Source organism: Prionailurus bengalensis, chromosome A1, assembly GCF_016509475.1.
Source record: "Prionailurus bengalensis isolate Pbe53 chromosome A1, Fcat_Pben_1.1_paternal_pri, whole genome shotgun sequence".
NCBI classification, from domain to species: Eukaryota; Metazoa; Chordata; class Mammalia; order Carnivora; family Felidae; genus Prionailurus; species Prionailurus bengalensis.
The window spans coordinates 12,130,975-12,154,502 of NC_057343.1; the positions used below are offsets into that span (position 1 = coordinate 12,130,975).

The 23,528-nt window shown below is 45.6% G+C and overlaps 1 protein-coding gene across 1 annotated transcript in view; it reads left to right on the forward strand.

Moving 5' to 3' along the window:
* Positions 1-4,445: 4,445 nt before the first annotated feature.
* KL (klotho) overlaps positions 4,446-23,528 on the forward strand; it is a 47,407-nt gene continuing 28,324 nt past the window's right edge. Inside the window, exon 1 of the mRNA XM_043576600.1 lies at positions 4,446-5,270. Within this exon, the coding sequence (XP_043432535.1) occupies positions 4,446-5,270 (825 nt within the window). The remainder of the gene's footprint in view (positions 5,271-23,528) is intronic.

Below are 23,528 nucleotides of genomic sequence, written 5' to 3' on the forward strand. Positions count from 1 at the left end.
CCTTGTGTCAGAACATGTTTAATTGGGGTGTAAATTAGTTCCAGACTATGAAGGGAGCAGTGTCACTTAGAAGGACATGGTGGGGAGGGGGAGGAGGTGCAGGATTCAAGCCCTCAGGCTCCCTGCTCTGCTCAGAAGAGATGGAACCATCCAGAAATGCTCAGTTTCCACAGGCTACAGAAGCAGCCAGAGCCCAATCTAGTGTCTCCATGAGGTACTTCAGCTCTAGAGAGTTTGGCAGGGCTTCAGCTTCCCAGGAACCCATTTGCTGGCGTCTTGAAGCCTTCATAGAGTTCTCTTTGTCACCTTGGTAGTAGCTTTTGGTCCACTGCCCTGGGGCGCTTGCATAGGCTGCCTTCTCCATCTTTTGAGCTTTCCAGCTGCATGCTCTTGTTTCTGTAGTCTTTTTACGGTCTCCCTGTTTATTTTGCTGGGACCTTAAAAGTCTAGAATCATCTACTTTAGATCACAGCTGGTGCTGCACAGTGTTTTGCTTCATCGAAAAGATGAACTCCCGGACTCCCAATTCTCCTTCTCCTTGACCTTTCCTCCTCTATGCACAAACAGGCGCAGAGCTCCTCACCTCGAAAAAGTTTCTCTGTACTCTGTGAACCCCCCAAGTGACCTGCACTCCTTCCATTGGCCGACTCCTCAGACGAGGAGGTACAGACGGCCTTTATCTCCTCACCTCCCACACTCTCTGATGCTTCACACCGCAGTCCGGCTTGAGCCCTCTTTAGTCGTCTTTTCTCAGCAAGTTTGATCATCTCTCCTTTTGGAAGTGCTCCTCTCCTTAGCTTGAAACGCACATTATCCTGGGACCTCTGGCACTCCCCTGTGGGTTTTGTTTTCTTTTCTTCTCCTTTCTTATGCCACCGCCTCTCCTCATAGATGGATACCCTTACCAACAGTCAGCCCTTGGCTTTTGGTTGTTTCTTTCGGAACACCCTTATCTCATCTGCCATCCCAGCATCAGAATGTCTGGTCCAAATCTCCAGGCCGTATCTGCCTTTTTAGTCTATTTCCCTGCACAAATAGGTGTTTTTACTACAAATACACTGTGAGGCCTCTTTTCTTCATGTTTTGCCTTTCTACTATCCTTGCCTCCAGATCTCCTCGTAAATTTTGTTCTATAAACCCCAAATATTGTCACATTTCTTATGAAATTAAAAAAAAAATTTTTTTAGTGTTTATTTTTGAGAGAGAGAGAGAGACAGAGTGTGAGCGGGGGAGGGGCAGAGAGAGAGAGGGAGACACAGAATCCGAAGAAGGCTCCAGGCTCTGAGCTGTCAACACAGAGCCCGACGTGGGGCTCGAACTCACAAACTGTGAGATCATGACCTAAGCTGAAGTCTGGAACTTAACTGACTGAGCCACCCAGGTGCCCCTCTTATGAAACTTTTCCATCCAATTCAAAATAGGATAATTTCTCTTTCCTCTGAATTCCTGGAATGGGTATCATGTGTGTCATTTGTGAACACTCAACAACATATTGTCAACATTCTTTATCCTGTTTCTCCAATACAGTATTGTCTTTGAAGGCAGGGTGAAGGGTCAGCTACGATTTGAAGTCTTCAGCTCCTCACGGTTGCTTTGCCCATGGTTGCTACTCAGAGAGATTGTTGGTGACGATATCCATTCCTCCCCATAGAGGCTGAATGTTGTGGCTGAGGAGCTGAGAGCTTGTGAGGCTGGGGTTGTGTTTGGGCCCATGGAGGTCAGTGGACTTCCTTCTGCTCTCTTGCCTGGCATGGGCTCACAGAGCACACAGAGAAGGACTTACAAGAAGGGACTGAAGGGTGAAGGAATGTGGATGATGGGTGGCTTGAGAACCACCTTGTGGTTGTCGAAAATCATCACCGTGACAGATCTCAGTAAGTAGATTTTAAAATTTCCCTTCCTTGGATGCATCAATAACTTCACCTTCATATTCAAAGCACAGCAATTAATTAATCTCTTGTTTGCCAGAGAACAAAGCACTAAATGAAACCCACATTTTAGAATTCGAAGGTGGCTGTGAAAGACGAGAACCAAAATAAACCTGAACTAGTGAGGGGCAATGCGAGCAGTTACTCACACTTTAGGAAACTGCCGGTCAATAACCACAAACAGAAACTTGATAAACAGCAAGTTCTGGAAATAAACCTTAATTATCATGAATGTTCATCGTCGAGTTAAATTAACTATCACCTGGGAATATCTATGCAAATGCGGGAGCCTTTGATGTCCAACTTAGGAGAGATGAACTTCAAATGTGAGCATTAATCAACTTGGTCATTCTTTTTAACCACGACTCCAAAAAAAAAAAAAAAAACCCAAAACAAAACAAAACAACAAAAAAACCACTTCTCTCTCTTTTTTTAAACTGTTGGTTAAATAAAAGTAACAATAAATACAATCCGCCCTGAACAGATCATACATCAATAAGTGAACACTTAGCCTAAGCTACTTTTCCGTGAGACCCATGATGCATTTCTAATTGAAACTTAACAAGCTACGATCCAGCAAATGCTCTAGTCGTCAGCTCTAGAAGGGAAATGTGGTCCTGCACGCAGACATAAATGCTTTTTAATTTAGCGGGGAGCGAGTGTGCCTGCGCAGTTGTGTGGTCTAATTTTTTAAATTGCTTAAGTGTCACTGTTTGTTATTTCACATTTATTGAAAAATGTAAATGCCACATGTAAAAGAATAGCATTATGTCTTGTTCCAGTCCGATGGCTTAATCTTACTAATCACGATAATATATGCTAGCTGGAGTTGGGAATATTTAATAAAATATTGGAATAAATTTATTGTGCTAACATTTAAAGGAAATTAATAAAAGCGCCTGCATTTGCAATGTTCAAAACTTTACCAATTTTAAATGTGTAAGAAACAGCACAGGGATGATCATCCCACAAGAACAGATGTGCTCATACCTCCGCAGAGATCTTAGTCATTCAGCACAGGCACAGGTGTGCTGGGAGTGAGTCCCACGGTACTGGAGGGGGAGGGAGATATTTGCAGGATCTTACATTTGTCTGTGTTTTCTGTGATGGAGTCATCTGTGTGCACATTTTTACGTTTGCATTTCACAGGCCTCAAAGGTGGCAGAGTAGACACAGACATCTGCATTTTACATATGAGAATCTTAAGCCTCGGAGAAGAGATTGTTCCAAGATCACAGAGGTGGAGCCCAGGTCGCTCCACTCGCCACCAGATGGACATCAGTTATTCGTAGGTCGTGTATACACATCTTCAAATGGACACTGTGTCCCCACAACCTGTCAAAAGGGCTCTCTCTCAACTGGGTTGAAGTCACCAATCTCTTTTGTTGTAGTGGGTGGGAGTGGTTGCTTGGGCTAAATCCCTCCTCCCTTTTCCCTTCTCCATTCAGGAGGCATTGGTGGGACCCTGGGACCCTGGGCTCCAGCAGAGCTGCGCGCAAAACTTTACACAGATAAGTGACTTGCTAAGTCAGAGCTGAAAGCTAAACCGTGATTATTCATAAAAGGATTTTTTTAAAAAATAGGTAAATAACAGTTACTCAAAGTTGAAACCTTGGTACGTCGTTTTTTCTTAAAAAACAAAAATGTGTAATAAGAACAATCAAAACTGTCGTTGACAGGAACTCGCCACCTTTCCCTTCCTTTGGGCCGTGGGCAAGTAATTCTGCAACGTCTAACTCAACAACCGGCGCTGGTTGGAAATGGTTACAAGATAACCGTATGAGGGAGAGTAAAGCAAAGTGTCAATGCAACCCACGCGTCTCCTTTGTCTTCCTTGAAGGCTTTCTACACGGGTCCCTGGGGACCGACCCTCCGTCCCTGCGCGTCCCTGCTCTCCCTAAAGACTCTAAAAAGTCCGCCACCAGTCGCTGTCTCAAGGCATCCCGAGTTCCCACCTGGCTTTCCCCACCTTACCCTCCCAATCGGTTTCAGGCAAACGGCTCTAACAATGTCGGCCTAAAGCTGTTCTCGGCCTTCGAGTGGAGGCCACGAGAAAGCAGGTGCTCCCCCACCGCCGGGCTCCGGGAGGGCAGGCAAAGAGCCCGCGCTGAGCTCGGGGAAAGTTGGTGGGCCGCCTTTCCTCCTCGACGAACACCCGCTCCGTGGCTTCTCCCAGGGGAAAGAGAAGGTGGCCGGGAGGCCGCTTGCGTCGCCAAACATCCCCCCGCGCTCCTGGGAGCAGCGAAGGACAGGTGCCTTTTCTCCGACGTCCCCGAGAGGCACCCGCTGCACCTCGCTCGCTGCCGCGCCCCCTCCGCGGCACGCGCTCGCCCTCTGCGCCCCGCGCCCTCCCCATTCCCGGGAGCGGGGAGGCTCCGGCTCGCAGGTAATTATTGCCAGCGGGGCCCGGCGGGGAAGCGGGGGTGGGCGCGCCGGCAGGGGCGGGCTGCGCGGCGGGGCGCGGGCATAAAGGGGCGCGGCGCGGTGCGGCGCCCCAGCGCCCGGCTCCCGCGAAGCATGCCCGCCCGCGCCCCGCCGCGCCGCCCGCGGCCGCCGCCGCCTCTGCCGCTTTCGCTGCTGCTGCTGCTGCTGCTGGGCCTGGGCGCCCGCCGCCTGCGCGCCGAGCCCGGCGACGGGGCGCAGACCTGGGCCCGCTTCGCGCAGCCTCCGGCCCCCGAGGCCGCCGGCCTCCTCCACGACACCTTCCCCGACGGCTTCCTCTGGGCCGTGGGCAGCGCCGCCTACCAGACGGAGGGCGGCTGGCGGCAGCACGGCAAGGGCGCGTCCATCTGGGACACGTTCACCCACCACCCCCCGGCGCCCTCCGGCGCCCCCCCGGTAGCCCGCCCGCCGTCGGGCGCCCCGTCGCCGTCCCCGCCCGCTACCGGGGACGTGGCCAGCGACGGCTACAACAACGTCTTCCGCGACACGGAGGGGCTGCGCGAGCTCGGGGTCACCCACTACCGCTTCTCCATCTCGTGGGCGCGGGTGCTCCCCAATGGCAGCGCGGGCGCCCCCAACCGCGAGGGGCTGCGCTACTACCGGCGCCTGCTGGAGCGGCTGCGGGAGCTGGGCGTGCAGCCCGTGGTCACCCTGTACCACTGGGACCTGCCCCAGCGCCTGCAGGACGCCTACGGCGGCTGGGCCAACCGCGCCCTGGCCGACCACTTCAGGGATTACGCCGAGCTCTGCTTCCGCCACTTCGGCGGTCAGGTCAAGTACTGGATCACCATCGACAACCCCTACGTGGTGGCCTGGCACGGCTATGCCACCGGGCGCCTGGCCCCTGGCGTCCGGGGCAGCGCGCGGCTCGGGTACCTGGTGGCGCACAACCTCCTCCTGGTGAGTTCGAGGGGCCGGGCAGAGGGCCACGCGGGGAGAGGGCCTCTGGAGATGCCAGGGGCGAGTGGGGGGCCGAGCCTTCAGCCTAGAGGAAGTTCCATTTGAACACATTCCTGAAGTCACCTAGGGTTGGCATCTTGGGGGGGGGGGGAGCTGAGCAGCTGGGGCTTTCCTGGGAAGCCAGGCATTTGGGAACGGGGAGAGAAAAAGGAAAGTTCCTTTCTCTGGGTGTATGGGAATCCCTAGAGGTAAGGAGGGGACGATTTCCCAATAGTAGCTAAGGGGAGAGTGAGGAGGGTGGATGAAAGAAACAGGTTTGGTAGGAAGACGAGCAGGTGGCATTAGCCTCTGCTAGAGTTTGTGGAGATGTCATGGGTTCAGTGTTACTCCAGTAAGATCTGTGGTGTGTGTGTGTGTGTGTGTGTGTGTGTGTGTGTGTGTGTGTGACAGAGAGAGAGAGAGAGAGAGAGAGAGAGAGACCCATGTTCACAGTGCAGCAGATGCAAAGGTCTCAAAATGGCATCTCCTGGAGAACTGAGCTTAAACTGTCTTTGGAAGTTCTTTCTATGGCAGGCAGAACTGCGTCCATCAACCATACTAATCATCAGGGCAGTGAAGACCCCTTGGACAATCTTAAACAGGGCTATAGCCGTAAAAATACAGAAGCAACTACAGGATGATCTAGATTGTGCCCTACAACAACAGTATTCCCAAGATCCTTTCTCCAGTTCAGAGGACTCCTTGGTGATGAGATGATCCTTAGCCTGACGCAATTGATTTTGACACCCTTGTGCAGAAGGCTTAGTACATCCTGACGGCAGGAGTTCTTGATATGCCATCATCAGGTTGTCTCTCAGTTCTTCTTCCTAGTTCTTCACTCAGTGCTCAAGATTAGGTCCCACTGATTTGAGGGTTCCTTTATGATAATGTCAGTCATTGGCACATTTTGTACAGAGTTTTATACCACGAGAGAAAGAGTTTTTTTTTTTTTCTGTATATGTGCAAACATTTTAATAAAAGTGTTTACATGTCTGACTTCTCGTACTCTATTTTGGTGACTAGTGGGCTTACGGAAGACCTACTTTAAATTGAGAATTAAGCCACAGATTTTGAACAAATTCAAGATGAAAACCACTTCTACACACTTTTCATGGAGGTCACTGAGGCAGAACAGGACTGGGTTGTTGAGGTGACTAAGCACTCTGAGCTCCTGGTAATGTTGTAATAATGGCTCCTGTGTGCTACCACGGGGCATAGAAGAATGTTGGATTTGTTTGACAACAAAATTGTGATTTCAGATTGATACATATTCTTCTCGTTAAGATACTTTAGAGCAATAGTAAGGAAGTTTATCAGTCTGTCAATTCTTTAAGGAACCAAAATACCTTAAACACCACCTGTTCATTGTTGGTGATAGATAAGGTATGGGAAGAAATGGTCCCTCTTTTGAAGAGAACATAAGCAAATTTTAGTTCATACCAGAAACAAACAAGAAATTTGTAGACCAGCTGGAGGGTCCGATAGACCATTCCTGCAAAATCACTACTTTAGATTTAAATCATACAAGTTCTATTTTTAGAGTGCATGTGTTAAACTCTGTATGTATACAAAAAGTCATCAGTTTTTATTGCAGTGACTTACATGATCCTTTCACATATAAAATCAGGACTGGGGACTGAAGGAGCTTTCTAGTAGACTGGTATTTGAAATGGTAAACATGCTTTTTTTTGATCCTTGTTCCCACTCTTGGCCCTCTGATTAACTTTTCAGTTATAGTTTTGTGTCTTTACACACAAAAAACTTGACAAACACTAACCATCCTTCCCAGAAACACAGTGGACTTTGTATTCATAAGAAATTAGTTAACAGGTGGACATTTGGTTTTGCTGAGGCTGCAAACAAAATGCTAGTAGCTGTAAAATATTAATTTTGCTTTCAAATTTCTTTGGTTTGGAATGTAGCCATTCTTACATACTATGAAGAGGTAACTTGTCGTTATCAAAAACAATAGCTTAATTTTTTCATATGAGATATTTTCATTGTGTTTTCAATATTCTTTCTTGGTGGCTGTGTTAGGGACAGGAAGGTAGGGAAGTTTGGACCTTATTTGAAAAGGTAAGACATATTGTGCATATATGGGTAATAGAACATTTCAGCCAGGGCTTAGATATTGCTGTTAAGGCCACTAAGCCCCTAGCATATTCTTTTGCATTTGGGGATCTGATGCTGGTGAAGGAGCAAAGTGGCCAGCACCCCTTCCCTGCCCCATTGTGTGCTTCCACTAATTTGCAGACTAAAGAGACCCCACCCCCACCCCGCCCGGGGAGACTGGGGATTTGAACCAACCTTCTCTCCTAGCCACCCACCCTCACCCCTGCGCTAACCCCGAGTTCAAGAATCGTTGTCTGATGGCCTGGAGGACAGGAGGCAGGTCAAACAAACAGCAGGTTGAATAATGGAGGGTTCTGCTCAAAATGGAAGTCTCCATATTCTTTTGGGTTCCTGGTACTGAGATAAACCTTGAAAAAATTGTGTGTGTGTGTGTGTGTGTGTGTGTGTGTGTGTTTAAAAGAGAGCCAGAGTCAGAGACTGGGAGAAACAGAACTAAAAGGTTTTCCCCAGAGAGCTCTAGGACCCTGGGTTATTTTGCTCATCTGAGTATAACCCAGAAAGAGGACGCACCTTTTCTCTGTGACTTGTAGAGAGACTGCTATACCTTCACAGCTCCTGATGTCCCCTGAAAAACTAGCATTGAGGCCTGTAGTTGGGGTTCTGGCCCCAGCAGTGCCTCTGAGTTTTTATTCTGCCCATGGGTTTCTGAGAGGGCCAGGACCGAGCTGAAGGTACGTGTGGGCTTCCCATGTGGGAGTCTTGCAAATGTTTGTACAGGGAACCTGTGGAAAAAGACACTTTCTTTCACTTAGGACATGGGACTAGGCGAGAATACTTTGGATGCTAATGGGTGGTACAGACATGATTGGCATCGAGCAGGCTATGCATTAACATCAAAGCTCACATCTTAGCTGATCTGTCTGCAGCATTTGTCTAGACACTGTTCTCTTTCTTGACACACTTCCTCAACTTGACTCTCTTGCTTCCCCTCTCAGCTCACTGGAGATTTCTGTGTCCTCCTCACCTTGCCTCTAGATATTGGAGGGCCCAGGGCTCCATCATGGCACCTTTTCTCTAGATTCACTCCAGGTGAATTCTTTGAATGCTCTAGATCCTGATGACTCCAAGTTTGGAGTCTCCAGCCAGACTTGTGCTCTGAGCTCCAGACGGTCCTGTGCTTCCCATACCCATTATGGCAACTCTGAACTTTCAGTTGGTCGGGCCCCAAGCCTTAACTCTTCCCTTTCTCTCACATCTTACTTGCAATCTATCAACAAATCCTACTGCCCTACCTACCTTCAAAACGTACCCAGAATCCAACCACTTCTCCTTCTATCTGGAGCTACAGATCCAAGTCCCTGTCAGATTCTGCCTGGATAATTGGAATAGACTCGTAGCTGATGCCCTTGCTTATGCCCTTGCGCCCTGTGGTGTTTCATGATGGACATTCTCAAGGATATCGTCCTGTGTGAGCAAGACAAAGTCCCTCATTTATTAAAATCCCACCTTTCCTTGAAGAACCAATTCACATTTGAACTGGTCTTCCCTTTGGTTCCACACCCGAATGCCATATCTTCCTTCCCTGGAACCCCACTGTGCCTCATTTCTGATGCCTTCTACCACACGCCTCCTTCATGTGACCATTTCCTCCTTTCACTGCCCCACTGGCTGGGCAATTCCTTAAGTAAGGAAGTCATATTCACTTGATCTCTTCTAAAGTGCCATCTTGTCCTTGGTAGGTGCTCAGTGAGTGCTCCTGGCCATTTAATAGCCTGACTTTGCCTCTATAATCTGATGCTCCTAGGGTTTTCTTTCTTTGTCAGTCTTTCTAGCCACTCTCCAATGGGACGAGGAGTGCCAAATCCTAACTGTGTAGAAGATCAGCAAGCATAATGGGGCAGAACGTGACATTTTCAGTAAAAATTTAAGGTTCATCAGATTTATGATTCCATTGTAAAGATTACCAAACAATTAAAAACTATAGTCCCTATGCAATATTATGAAGAAGTTTCCAGAATTGGAGGTGGGGGAAATCTCCTGGCTGGCTTTAGTAGTGTGTTGAAGTAGCTTTGTTATCTAGTTGAGTTTTCATTTCCCAAGTAATAGTGGAGGCAATTTATCTGGCAGATACATGTTCAAATTATATATGCCACGTACTTTTGGGAGGCACTTTACCAATTTTCCTCTCACCGAAATATATTTGGTGCATAGATGGAATAATCAACTGGGTTGAACGTTAAAGTATTTTATAGAATACTGCTGAATTCCTTAGTGTGTTTAATCATAAATAGTTAAAAATATCTCCCAAAGAGCTTGACTCACTCTTCTTTGAATAGCTGACTGAACACGCTGTTTTTTTTTAAAGGTTACAGTCAAGTCCAAGAAGAATTTTAAGACTAGAAAAAGGACTATAATTTCAAATAATTTCAAATAATTTCAAAATGGTAGCAATGTTTAACAGTGTCAATAAAAAAGAGGAAAAGTACAAACTACTCAACCTTCAAATAACGTCCACGTGTACTTCTTAAGTACAAAGTGAATGAATGTTCAACTGTGTACCTGGCTGTGTAGTTAGTCATGACTTTGGCATATAGAAGTCTTATGAGTTCTATTAAGTGTTCAGACAATATGGTTGCTCTAAGCCAGAATTTTATTATAATTCACTTGTACAAAATGTGCCTTTCTTTCCATGAATGCCATCTTTTCAAGGCACCAGGGAAAGTTTAGGTGTAGGAGGAGAACAGAATACATGCTTAATGGGAGGACAAGAAACAAAGAGTGGATGAGTAACAATACACAGTGTTAGTGAGTCCTCCGGGGTCCACACCTCCTCAGAAACTACTAAATTACACTTCTCACTCGTACTTACACAGAGAAGCATCGTCTACCTTTTGTATGCTCCGTCTTGGTACAAAGTCAGTCTGAAGGATCACTCTACTTCTTTGCCGCTCCATCTTGGGATAAACTGTTGTTTAGCCTTCAGACTCCACGCTGATATTTCCGTTACGTGCTAACAACAGGAAGAGTGGATTGTTTTACTCATTTGTGACTCCTTGAGGTCCCAGACTGTAAGATCATATTTATTTTTCAATTTTTAGTGCTTACCTCCCAGAAGAATACGATCGATATAATTTTTAATGAAGGAATAAATGCAGATGTAAAATCATCTCTACCTTATTTCAGTATGTATGTCCTTTTTTTCTCTCTTCTCAATTGAATACTTAAAGTCTGTTTTCTCACACAGTGTCTGGGGAGGAGTTTAAAACCGTGAGGAAGAACAGGGAAAAAAATTCCTGCCCAGATAGGTGTATGACCTTTGTGCATTTCCAGGGCAAATAATACCCGCATTTCATCCAGTGACAAAGAAAGAGGGGAAGGGGAAGAATGTGACCGTGTAAGTGCCCCACCTGGAGGCTGTGCCGTCCTCTCTACTCACATCGCTTTGGCAGAATTCAGTCACGTGGTGTAAGGAGCCTGGGACTTATTGTCCCGCTGCATAGCCAGGAGCTCAGCAGATAATTCTAGTTGTGTTGAAACCAGGTGGAACCAGATCTTTCAGGCAACGAGGGATCTCTGCCACACCGCCTATCTCCCAGGTATATTGTGAGAAGGAAAACAAAATCATAAATGTCAACATGTTTTGAAAAATGGAAAGAACTCTACAGAGGTGAGGTATGAATTTATTGTCAATCATAATAATAAAAAAAGCAAAACCACGAGCTATTTAGGAGAGAGGAATTAGACAAATACTTTAGAAAGTGTTGCCCTACCTAACTTCTTCACATGCAACTTATAGCACTCAATGGAACAAAATTTTCATAGTTATTGCAATAGCGTTTGACCAAAGATTATTCAAATCATTTTTGGAATGATCTATTTTACCCAAAACACATTACCAACTACCTTTGTTTGGACCCAGTTTGGTGTTTGAAAGAAATATACTCAAGTTTACAACTGCTATAATTTGATATGTTGACCAAACTAAAGGTAACTATTTCGTGAACTTTTGTGGTCTCAGTCTGAGTAGATTTTTTATTGATAACATTATTGTTTAAAGTATAGATGTTCGAACATCATCCATGAACCATTATCTTTGTGGTTTGATGAAATACTCAAAATAAACTAAAAGTTGTGACGTACGTTAAGTGAAATACAGTGGTTAAGCAAATACTATTTCCATGCCTGTAGTGCATCTTTATTTGATGGTTAGAAGGTTAGAAATATAGGGGCGCCCGGGTGGCTTTGGCTCAGGTCATGATCTCGCCATTCTCAAGTTTGAGCCCTGTGTCGGGCTCTCGGTTGACAGCTGGGAGCCTCAAGCCTGTTTTGGATTCTGTGTCTCCTCTCTCTCTGCCCCTCCCCTGCTTGTGCTCTCTCTCTCTCTCTCTCTCAAACATAAATAAACATTTAAAAAATTAGAAAAAAGGAAAGAAATACAAGGGGCTGGGGAAATCCCAGGTCACATTTCTTCTCAGGACAAACCACTCACAGTGACTCTCCTGGGGTCCTCTAGCTTCTGCTCGACTATTTGCAGGAAGAGGAACTCAGTTCCTCCCAAGTAATCCACTCATTCTCATCTCTTATATTGAGTGGGAAGCCTGTCTCTTCATTTTAGGACTTCAGTACAGGACTTACCCCTGGTTGGCTCTTGGCCTTTCCAAATCTCAAAGAATAAAACGAACTGCTTTTTGATGAGACAGCCTTTCAAATATCTGAAAAGGCCACTTTGTTCTTCCTAAGTATTTTCTCTTCATGCTGAAGTCTGCCTCAAGGAGAATTAGAGGAAGCCGGACATTTAGCCAAGGCCCCCTTCTTGGGAGCCTGCCATGTGGCAGGCAGGCAGGCTTGTTGTTGAATCCTGAGAATGCAAATATGACCCTAGAGAGGCCTCTGTATCTTCTCACACTTGAGGATAAGGTCGAGTGGGAGGTGGAAAAGTTGACCTTCCTGTTTCTCCAGGGGTGGGAAGAGGGGCATGGTCTTCAAGGAGCAGAGCCCTCCAGGGTTGGTTGTCAGACCTGCGTGTGTCCCACCATCCTTAACAAGGGGCTGGAGATGGGTGTAGATGTAAGGGGCCGGAGGTTTCCAGACTCCGGATCCTGCAGAGAATAGGGACCTCTGGCTGTATTTACACGTTCTTTTTGTGAGGGACCAGGGGATGGCTCCAAAGCCACAGGGGAGGTGAGGGGTGGTAGGGAATGTATGTCATCTCCAGGCGCCTGCAAATCTTTGGGGGAGGGGGGGTGCTCCTCCTCCTTCCTGTCTGACACCCCCGTCTCTCTGGATTCCTCCTCATTTGGTCTTTTCCCTCCAGCCCCTTCCCCTATCAGTGACATTACTTCTCTCCTGGTGCTGGCTTCTCTTTACTGTCTGGCCTTTCTGGTGGGGCTTGGCAGAGGCAGGGGGAGGGAAGGGTGGCAGGGTCTTTCGTTCTGGGATCAGGTACATCTTCCCTGAAGTGATCTGAAGCCAAACGGAAGTCATAGCACAGATATTTTCAAAGTACACTCTTTGGGCTGCGTGAGAGATTCAGCTTCCTCTTGTTTACCTAACGTGGGCTGTGTTTACCCTGAACCAATCGCTTGGCCCTTTCCACCCTTCCTGGTCAGGGTTACATGTCACAACCTCCCTGGACCCACAAAGGACAAAAACTTCTCTCTCAGTCTGCAGGTCTGTTCCAGATATACAAGAGGCTGTGGCTGGGGGGAGTGATGGCAGTTTAAGGGTTTAAGGGAAAGGCTCTCACATTTCCACAAAAAGAAGGATAAGGTAAGACCCCTGCCCTCATGTCCCTTAGAGATTAGTAGGGGAGATAGGGTTGTCAAATAATTACATTGAAATGTGTAAGTGCCTTCATAGAAGTAAGTACCAGGGACGACGCGGGTGCCAAGAAAGGAGGGGTGGGTAAGAGTTTTGGGGGTAGTCGGGGAAAACTATGCTGGTGAGATCAGGGGCTGGCAAGCACTTCTGCAGAGGGCCAGGTCTTAGGCTTTGTGGGTCGTGCAGTGTCTGTGGCAAGCACTCGCTTGTGTCCGTGCAGTTAGAGGGTGGCCATAAGCAACGTGTAAATGAATGGGCACGGTTCGTTTACAAAAAGAGCTGTGGGCTCCTATTGCTGGGGCTGGTGTGCAGGCACCCAGCATAAGAAGGGCTTGTGATGGTCCGGGAGAGCGGCATGCGGTTGGGGTAGGTGGCAATTCGCCCCACAGGATCGGTCGTTGGAAGGGCTGAAGCATCAGGGGAAAGGAGGGAAAGAAGCTGGAAAAGCAAACCTAGAATTTTTCAAGTCCTCTCTTAGAATTTGAGGTACAGAACCAATTGTAGCTGCCCCAGATGTTTAGGGCGCATTTCTTTTCCTGGACGCTGACTGAGGATAATGGCGTCCAAGACTGCATTAACCATTTTGGCTATCACCTCCCCGTGGACTGGCTTAGTTTGTAGTCAGTTAAAGCCTCTCAGGGTTTTTAGTGTTTCCCTGTGTAAGTTGCCGTTAAGCCAGACCTCTCCTGAAATCTTTTGTTGCTTATTTTTGAACTTTTAATCTTAGTAAATCTCATCTTCACTGGGCAACAGAGGCAGTTACCACCGATGGATAATTCAGTTAAAGGAATAGCGGGACGTGCATACGGTGGAATAGTATTTGGGTATTAAAAAGTTGATATATGGTGATTAAAAAGTTGTACATGGTATGTTGTTAAGAGAAAAATGCCAGTTGTATTATGCTTCTTACATAGCTCTGCTGATAACAACATGTGACTAAGTAGTGAGCACTTTACAGTTCTTGGGCCGTGCGGGGCTCTCTCTAGCCCCTTCCTGACATAACCAAAACTAGATTTGGCATTCCTGCTTGGTGCTTCCATAAAATCCTGTATTACTTCTCTAACCACACTTGACCCATTTTACTGAAGTGATTTGTTTGCTTGTCTTCCCTCGACAGACCTCAGCTTTGAGATGCCAGGAACCATGTTTATATTCCTCTTTTATACCTGGAGCCTCACAAGGGAGGCATGCAAGGGAGCATGCAGATGTTTGTTGCAGGAATGAGAGAATACACCCCCTCCAAGAACGGGGAAAGGAAAAAAGTTAACAGTGGGTTATTTCTGGATGGTGGGATTACAGAAGACTTAAAAAATTTTTTATTTTTGAGAGAGATAGAGCGTGAGCGGGGAGGGGCAGAGAGAGAGGGAGACACAGAATCTGAGGCAGGCTCCAGCTGTCAGCACAGAGCCCCACGTGGGGTTCGAAACCACGAACTGAGAGATCATGACCTGAGCCCAAGTCGGATGCTTAACCGCCTGAGCCACCCAGGCACCCCCAGATGATTTTTTTTTTTTTTTTTGCTTTCTGGTTATCTGGATTTTCTGATTTTTCTGTAAGCAAAATGTATTACTTTTGTGATAGAGAAATAGTAAGTAGTATTTCTGGAAAAAGATGGAAGATTGAATTTACCCACTACAATTTTTTTCTCTTCCTTGAAACCCCATGAAACTGTAGTAAAGAAACTGCTAAAGAATGAAGGTGGGGGAGGAGTGAGGGCAGGAGAGAAGGAGGGAAGGGGGTGGAGACAAAGACCCACACAGTGGAGACAGCAGAGTAGCAGCAAAGCTTTGGGAGCTGAAAAGCAGATGTACGAGTGCTATTGACTGAGCAGGCCTAAGAAGGTAGACTGTTGGCAGTAGGAGAGGCCAAGAACAAATCCCAGGATTGCAGAATCTCCAGGAGGCTCCGAGAGTAGCAAGACCAAATCGTCTGGATCTGGAGGAGAAGGGAGTTAAGTGCTCACATGAGGAGAACCGGCTGAAGGTTATTTAAGAAAGAACCAGATTCCTAGATCACCCCCTTCTCCTCACTGCTGGGCATCTGCCCCTTCTCCACTCAGGAGAAAACTAGAGGTTAATTTTCTAGAGAGTAAAAAATGGGAAGTGTCTGGGCTTAGGGACACCAGGCACATTTGAGGGCATGAGTCCTATACTGAAAATAAAGAGTAAGTGAACATATGCAGCTGACAGCTGAGACACCCCCAGCCTCCCCCCCACCCCACCCTCCATCTTCCCTACCAGGGTCTCAGAAGGCTGACAGTGTGGCCTGCTCTCCAGGTAGAGATTGGAAGAATCTTCTCCAGGGAATCTGATGAGTTCATGTGGAAAGACCTCAGATACTGATCCTAATGTTTTCCACAACAATTAAATGAGACAGATCCCTCTACAGTGAAACTCAAAGTCAGCCAACCCCACCTACACTGTAGCTCAGACCTTCCAGTCAGGTTTTTTGTTTGTCCTTCTTAAATATGAATAGGCAGTCAAAGATCAACAGACATCTGAGGAAAGCCTCTAACATGAAAGATTGAGACCCACACAAATAAAGAAACAACAACAGAACGAACAACTAATTTTGAAGGAAACTTGGAGAAACCAAGAATATGCAGGGAGAAAATGCTCAAACCCCCCTACCAAACCCTCAGTCAAAACATACAAACTTCCAGTTATCAAATAAGTCATGGAATGTAATCTACAGCACGGTGACTATAGCTCATAACATTGTATTGTATATTTGAAATTTGCTAAGAGAACAGATCTTTAAAGTTCTTAACAGAAGAAAACTGCAACTCTGTGTGGTGACGGATGTCAATGAGACTTATTGTGGTGATCACTTATAGTATATACACATATTAAGTCACAGTGTTGTATACCTGAAACTAACATAATGTTATATGTCAGTTATAGCTCAATAAAGAAAAACAAATGTTAAAACCCCCAATGGGAGTCTGAGATAAGAGAAGATACTGAATACAGGATGTAAGAAAAGGATAACAAGATGGGGGGGAATACTTGAGAATGAAATACATTATAACAGAAATGAAAAATTTAATAGAAAAGTTGGAACATAAAGGTGAGGCATGAAACCTAATAATGTAGCAAGAAGACAGAGAGATGAATGGAAAAAAAGTCAAAGAGGTGGGAGATAAAGGTGTGACATTCAAATAATGAGAGTTCCAGAAGGAGAAAGCAGGGGTGCAGTAGGGTGTTAGGCTGTGGCCCTCAATGAACCATGCCGGCCAGTAGCCATGATCTGTGCCTCCCCCTTCCCGGACTGTGGGCTTGACAGCAGATGTGTTTTGTTCCATGGAACATAGTGAATGTGAAGCAACCAAAAGTTTAATTAAAGTGCATTCACATTGGAAGTCTTTCTGGATTGCTCTGTCATGAGAACCGGTGTCAGCACGTGGGCTGGTTTACTGAAAGGTGAAGACAGACTTTGGAAGATCAAAGATCACCCTGGATGTTCTCGCCACCGGTGAGATCCCAGCTGAGTGCAGCTATATGCGTGACCTCTGCTACATCACATGGAGCAGAGGAACTGTCCAGGTAAGCCCCGTTCACCCGCAGAGACCAGAGAAATCATAAATCCTTGTTATTTCAATCCCCTGACCGGGGTGGTTTGTTTTATAGCAATAGATAACTGATAGAAAGAGAAGGCAAATGATGAAGTAATTCCAAGATGTTTCCTAGAACTGGAAGGTGTGAATTCCCATACTGAACGTGAGGTACTTGGGGAGTCATTATAGAACAAAGCTTCTGTCGTACAGCAGGGCCAATGGGTCCATGAGCAAGGGATCATGGCTTTTTATTTTGCCATGTTCTATTAAACATCTTCACAGCTCCCTGTGAAGCGTGGCAGTCTGCCTAGCCATGCCAATACCATGTTATGGCAGTTGTGGCCTCCTGGCTTCTGGCTTTAAGCACCACCCACTGCCTGGTCTCTGTTACTTCAGGGTGTCATGGCCTCCATAGATGATAACAAGCCCAGATCTGTGATGGCCTCTCCAACCATCAGCCTTGACCTGCAGAGAACTGCCACCACACCAGCGATGCTTGTGCGCCCTCATGGCATATTCCCAATGGACTTGGTGCATGGTATCTCTCCCTCTGGCGCTCAAATGAAACGCCAAACGCTAGTGGGTTGTTTGGCCTTACATAATATCCTCATTCCAGTACGCCTACGTCTCTCGGCTTCTTGTATTCCTTCCTTTCTCAGCTGTCAGGGAAACTCAAGCATTTCTGCCCACTCAGCGTTGGCCATCACTTTTTCTAGGCTTCTCAGAGCCATTCGAGCAGCCAGTTTGCCCTGTGTCCCGAGGTCCTGGCCAGAGCATTAACACACATTTCTGGAGAGAGTGCTCCGTAGTCAACAAATTCTGTGTTGTCTTGTCTTACATTCCAGTTCTGGAATCCAGGGCCCTCCAAATTCAATCCCGGTAGTACTCCTTGGGTTCTTGCCACTACATTCTAAATCTTTTTTTGTTTTTTTTTTTAAGTTTATTTATTTGACAGAGAAAGCACAAGTGGAGGAGTGGGCAGAGAGGGGGGCGGAGAGAGAGAACCCCAAGCAGGCTCTGCTGTGTCAGCACGGAGCCCTGACGCGGGGCTTGAACTCCTGAACCGTGAGATCATGACCTGAGCCGAAGTCGGACGCTTAACCGAGTGAGCCAGCTAGGTGCCCCACTACATTCTAAATCTTGAAGCTACTTTGGCATATAATGTCTTGCCTCCTCTGTAGGCCCAGCTGCCTCCAGGTTTTAAACCTGGGATTTAACCCTACTTAGTGGCCTGTCAACTTCTGAGGGAGGCACCTGCTGTCTTTTAAGGGTGAGGCCTCTTCAGCATAAGGAAGTGCTATCTCTAATTAGGCAAGGGCCAGCCACCTCTGTAATCCCCAAGCGTTCTAAGGGTTCTGAAGATCCCAGCAACAATGGCCCATGTTCCAGAGTCCTAGGTTTTCCCAACCAGGGCTCTGACCTTGGCATGACAGACCCACCTTAACTGAGCATTTAAACATCTCTGCAGCTCTGTATCTCTACCAGGTCCTAGGACTGAGGCTAAGCTGTGTGTATACTTCCACTTCAGGAGATAAGCTACTAGTGAAACCCTTTGGCTCTCATATTGAGTCTTTGCTTCTTAAAGGCCCTTGGTTTCTCATGATCTCTCTGCGGAGACTCAGTACAGTATGATAGGAACCAGTCAGTTCGCCCCTCCTTGTGGGCATTGGAATGCCTGGATCATTGCACCTACGATGCATTCCCCTTCACCATGACATTTCCCCAGGTTCCACTGGTGAAATATTTGGCAATTGGAACACTGTCTTGTGCCAAGAAACTATCTGCCCCCTTAATATTACCCAGAATGGCACTTTCTTTCCCTTCTAGGAAGTGAAACCTGACTTGTGTTTGTTTAGGTCTTCTGAGATGCAAATGTCAGAACAGGATTAGATATGTAAAACATTTATTGAAGGAAACAACTGTGAAGGATAAAGAGGAAGGAGAACAGAAGGCAGAGCCTTTAGACCATGACTTGTCTGACATCTGTGAAAGAGAGTGGGCAAGAAGTAGGTTTAGGTGGGAAGAGTCTCAGATGGCAATACAGATCTAAGAAAGATACAGCCAGGCCAGTCAACATTGCCTATTAGAGGGGTCCCCATCCTGCAGGAATGGGTCTACATTAGTACCCCTGCTATGTTCAGTCATAAGGGAGTAGCCTGTGAGAAGCATGACCTCAGGGCCAATGAAGCAGTGGGTCCAAAGGGGTAGCAACTGGTGCTATGGGTCAGTTATGCTTCTCAGAACAGGAAACTGAGCAGTGCATTTTCACGGCTACTACAAACACTCCAAACACCAGTGAGGAATGCCACTCCCAAGAGGGGAATTTCCAACCAGAATTTTTCTAATATATATTTCCAACCAGATTTTGATATTTATTTAAACTATCAATCATTTATGAAGGTAACAGAATGAGATTTCAAACTTCTCAAAGTCTCAAAAGCTAAATCTTCCATGCACCCTCCATCAGGAGCATGATGGAGACAAGAAGGAAGAAGGGAGAAGACAGAACAGTAAATCTAATCCAGGAACGTGACGGTGAATTGTAGACCCAGGAAGTCAACTGTGCAGCAGAACTAAGAGCAACCAGTCCAGAAGGGGAGAAGATTCTAGAAGTGTGTCTCCAAGAAAAATATTGGAGGCTGATGTGAACTTGTAGAAATTTATGCTGACGGGCTGTTGGAAAGTGTGGGAAGAATTAGACACAAGCACAAAGAAAACCAAGGAAATGAAAAAGCAATGCAATTAGTAACTTTAAGGAAAACAAAAATAAGAAAGAAAACAGTCTTAATTACCATGTTATAAAGCCCAGCTGTGAGTAATAGTCACATTAGCAGAGTAATGTCAGTTATGGAACATTAGTTTTTTAAACCAAACTCTGCTGTATAGCTAAGTCCTCACCTACCATAACAGGAAGTCAGTGGATACTGCCTAAAGTGTGGAAGTATGGAAGTGTGTAAATTTCAAAAGGTATAAGAGTCAAAGGTATTAACTTCTGCCAAGGGGACCTGGGGAGATTGTAGGGGGGTGGAGAGTAGGCAGAACTGCAATTATTGTTACAAGTTGCATAAAAATTAAAAAAAATTTTATCATCACTTAAAAACATTTTTTTAAATGTTTGTTTTTGAGAGACAGTCAGATTGTGAGCAGGAGAGGGACAGAGAGAGGGAGACACAGAATCTGAAATAGGCTCCAAGCTCTGAGCTGTCAGCACAGAGCCTGACACAAGGCTCGAGCCCACAAACCGTGAAATCATGACGTGAGCCGAAGTCGGTCGCTTAACCAACTGAGCCACCCAGGCGCCCCCAAAATTTTTATCATCACTTTAAAACTTAATTTTGTGGGGTGCCTGGGTGGCTCACTCAGTTTAGGGTCCAGCTCTTGAGTTTGGCTGAGGTCATGATCTCATGGTTGTGAGATTGAGCCCCACATTGAGCCCCAGGTCAAGCCTTGCACTGGGCTCCGTGCTCAGACTCTTAAGTAGAGCCTGTTTAAGATTCTCTCTCTCTCTCTCTCTCTCTCTCTCTCCCCCCACCTGTCTTCCCCACTCTCTCTAAAAAATAAATTTTTAAAAACCTTAATTTTGTTAGTTATAGTGCTTATTTGTAACATTTTGGTCTGTAGAACACTTTTTGAATTGAGCTTTGCAGAATTTCCAAATTTCCAGATTAATGCTTTGTGAATTTTCATCCTTTTGATGATAAAAATGTTGAAAAGAAATAGGACTGTGAGTAAACTCTGTTTACTTGTTGTTAGTGGCCTTGCCTCAGTGGGACAGCTCCTATTAATTAGTGTTGCAAACACCTGTCAGTGTTAGACAGTAAGCAACCAGTAAATTTTTGCTTCATCAATGAATACTCTTAAAATATAGTTTTCAAGCATCAATTACTCAAGAAGCAACAATACTATCATATAAATTCATTTCTGACTAGTTTTTAAGTACTTTTCTCTCAAATATGAATGCACAGCCAAGCATCAAAAAGTATTTGAAGAAAGTGCTCAACATGAAACAGAATAAAATAAATAAACAGAAAAGCAAACCAAGAGAAGCAAATTGTGCAAGAAATTAAATACACACAAACTGAAAAAAGAACAGAGAATATTAAAAAAAATTCTTGGACCTCCACAACGTGATCGTTTAGTAAAAAGTTTGGAGAGTAAAGTAAAAGAAATGCCCCCAAAGTAGTGCAAAACGACAACGAAATGGAAATGTTAGAGACAAGGGGGAAAGATTGAAAAGATCAAGTACAAAAGTCCAACATCAGACTAACGGGAGTTTCAAAAAAGAGAATATGGAATAGAGGGCAGGAAATTACTAGAGAAATAACATAAGAAAATGCCCCAACACTGAATGTGAGCCTTCTGCTTTAAACTGAGATCCTAGAACAATGAATGCACAGTTGTAGAGGGATTTCGAAAGCTTATCTTCAATGTAATCTGTTCTAAGACTCTAATGGAAGGTATGCACCAGCAAAATTACAGAGCAAATAAGAAGAAGAAACTGGATCCAGAAGAGTATGGCTCCAATCCATGAGAAACAGAGAAAAATCCTAGGACAAGCACAGCTCTAGGCAGCATCTAGTCCAGATAAAACCAGGAAGATGGAAAGGTCTAGCAGAGCAGGTGGAAATGTACTCAGTGGAACAGGTGGTATGGCAGTGAATGGGATGGAGAATCATGAGAGCATTTAAGCGCACGGGATATTTTGCAGGTTTAATAATGAGGTGATTGTTTTTTCAGGGGAAAATAAAAAACTGCCCAAAAAAGGCGGTGGGGGGCAGGGGGATATTGTTAGTGTCCTATTTGGCTTTGCAATGACCAATATTTATATAAAAACCTTGAACTGATTAATGATTTGAATAACAACAGACATTTGGGAGAATAAAGGAAGAAAGTTGGGGAATGTAAAAGTGCCATCTCTTCCTTACCATGATGCTGTATTAAATTTTGGAATAAGCAGGTCATTTAGGACCATGATGGTAATTGCTGGAGGAAACCAGCTAAAAGTTAAATGTGGCTGCCTGCAGGGAGCAGGAGAGGGAGTTTGAGGGGGTGTGGAAAACACTGTTTTTCATGGTTGGCCTTTGGTACTATTTGATTTCAAGCTACATGAATGGATTTATGTAATTAGAATAATTTTTAAAAACCTGTACCACTGAATAATGCTTTATAGAACTTGAAGTGCTTTTGTGTATATTGGGGGGGGCAGGTAAATTAGTTGAGAGGCTCAGAGTCTAGCTGACTTTCCCGTGGCTGCCAACTGGGATCAGAACCCAGCTTTCCTGAACCGGTTCCCAGCACGCATTCCATTAATGCAGACTGCCTGAGCACAGTTTCATTTGGGGGTGTGCTAGTGAATGTCTAGACTGAGAGAAAGTTCCCTTCTTGTCCACATATTAGCACTCTGAAATGGAGGAGAATGTGAGCCCTAACTTGTCACCAGTGTTTTTTACCTTCATTAAATATCTAGAGACTCACCATTACTAATATTTAACAAAACTCTAAACCATATACATCAGTTCCCCTAATTGTTGCTACGTCATTCCCCAGGACTTACTGGATTCCACGTGGTGGGTTGGGATTAGGGAAGTTTTCTCTGCAGTCATGTCACTTCGACTGGGCTGGGCTCTCTCGCATGATGGGCAGTTAGTGCACAGTTTGTGAGCCTCAAGTCAGTCACATTTCTTATGTGGAAGCTAGCTTCAGCTTAGCAAGCACCCCAAGAGAACCAACTAGAAGGAAGTGGTGTCATGTAGCTTCACTTCTGTCAGATCAGTCACAACCCCCGGAGTCAGGGGGAGGGGGAACACGGACCCCTCAGGGGGAGGAGTGGCAAGGTCACGGTGTACTGGATCGTGGGGGATGTTCTGTCTTTGAAAAATATGAGTTGCCACACATCACAGGCTTTCCAGCTCCCAGTGATCTGTCTGAAATGTCTTTTTCCATCTCCCCAGGACCTACACATCTTTCAATATATGGTTTGGAAATTACCTCCTATGTGAAGACCTCTCCACAGGAAGGAGTTTTCCTTTTCTCTGAAGCTCCATTGTATTTTTTTTTTTAATCCTTCTTATGGCCCTTTCATTTTCTTTTTTTTTTGAAGACCTTATTTATTTGAGAGAGAGAGAGCGAGAGAGAGCGAGCGCAAGTGGGGGCAGTACAGAGGGAGAGGGAGAAAGAGAATCTTAAGCAGACTCCATACCCAGTGTGGAGCCCCACCTGGGGCTCGATCCCACGACTGTGAGATCATGACCTGAGCCGAAATCAAGAGTCGGTTGTTTAACCTAACTGATTGAGCCACCCAGGCACCCGGGCCCTTTAATTTTCCATCTTATGTCACAATCGTCTTGTGTACATGGGCTTTGATCCCACACTATCTGCCCTGCACAAATTGCCTGTTGCTTAAATGTTTGCTTGGCGAAATAATGATTACACGATAAGACATATAATAGTTGTGAAAAAAGTGTGTTTCAATTCAGAGGTCTTGTTTGATTTTCCTTTGCAATTCTAATTTCAGAAACATTGGAAGGAAGCAATCTCTCAGGAGTTACAGCAGAAACTGCCTAAGGCTGCCTCCCTGTGTTTATTGCTAATCTGTGAGAAACAAGGGGTGGGGTGGGGGGGGGTGGTAAAAACCATGCCATTTACAATTTGATTAAAAAGCTTCTTTTCGTTTCATGTTTAATCCCCTTTAAATTTTCCCTTTCGTCACAGAGGGGGGCTAGATCAGGCATTTGCCCATTCTGGAAACACTCTTGCAGGCACTAACACAT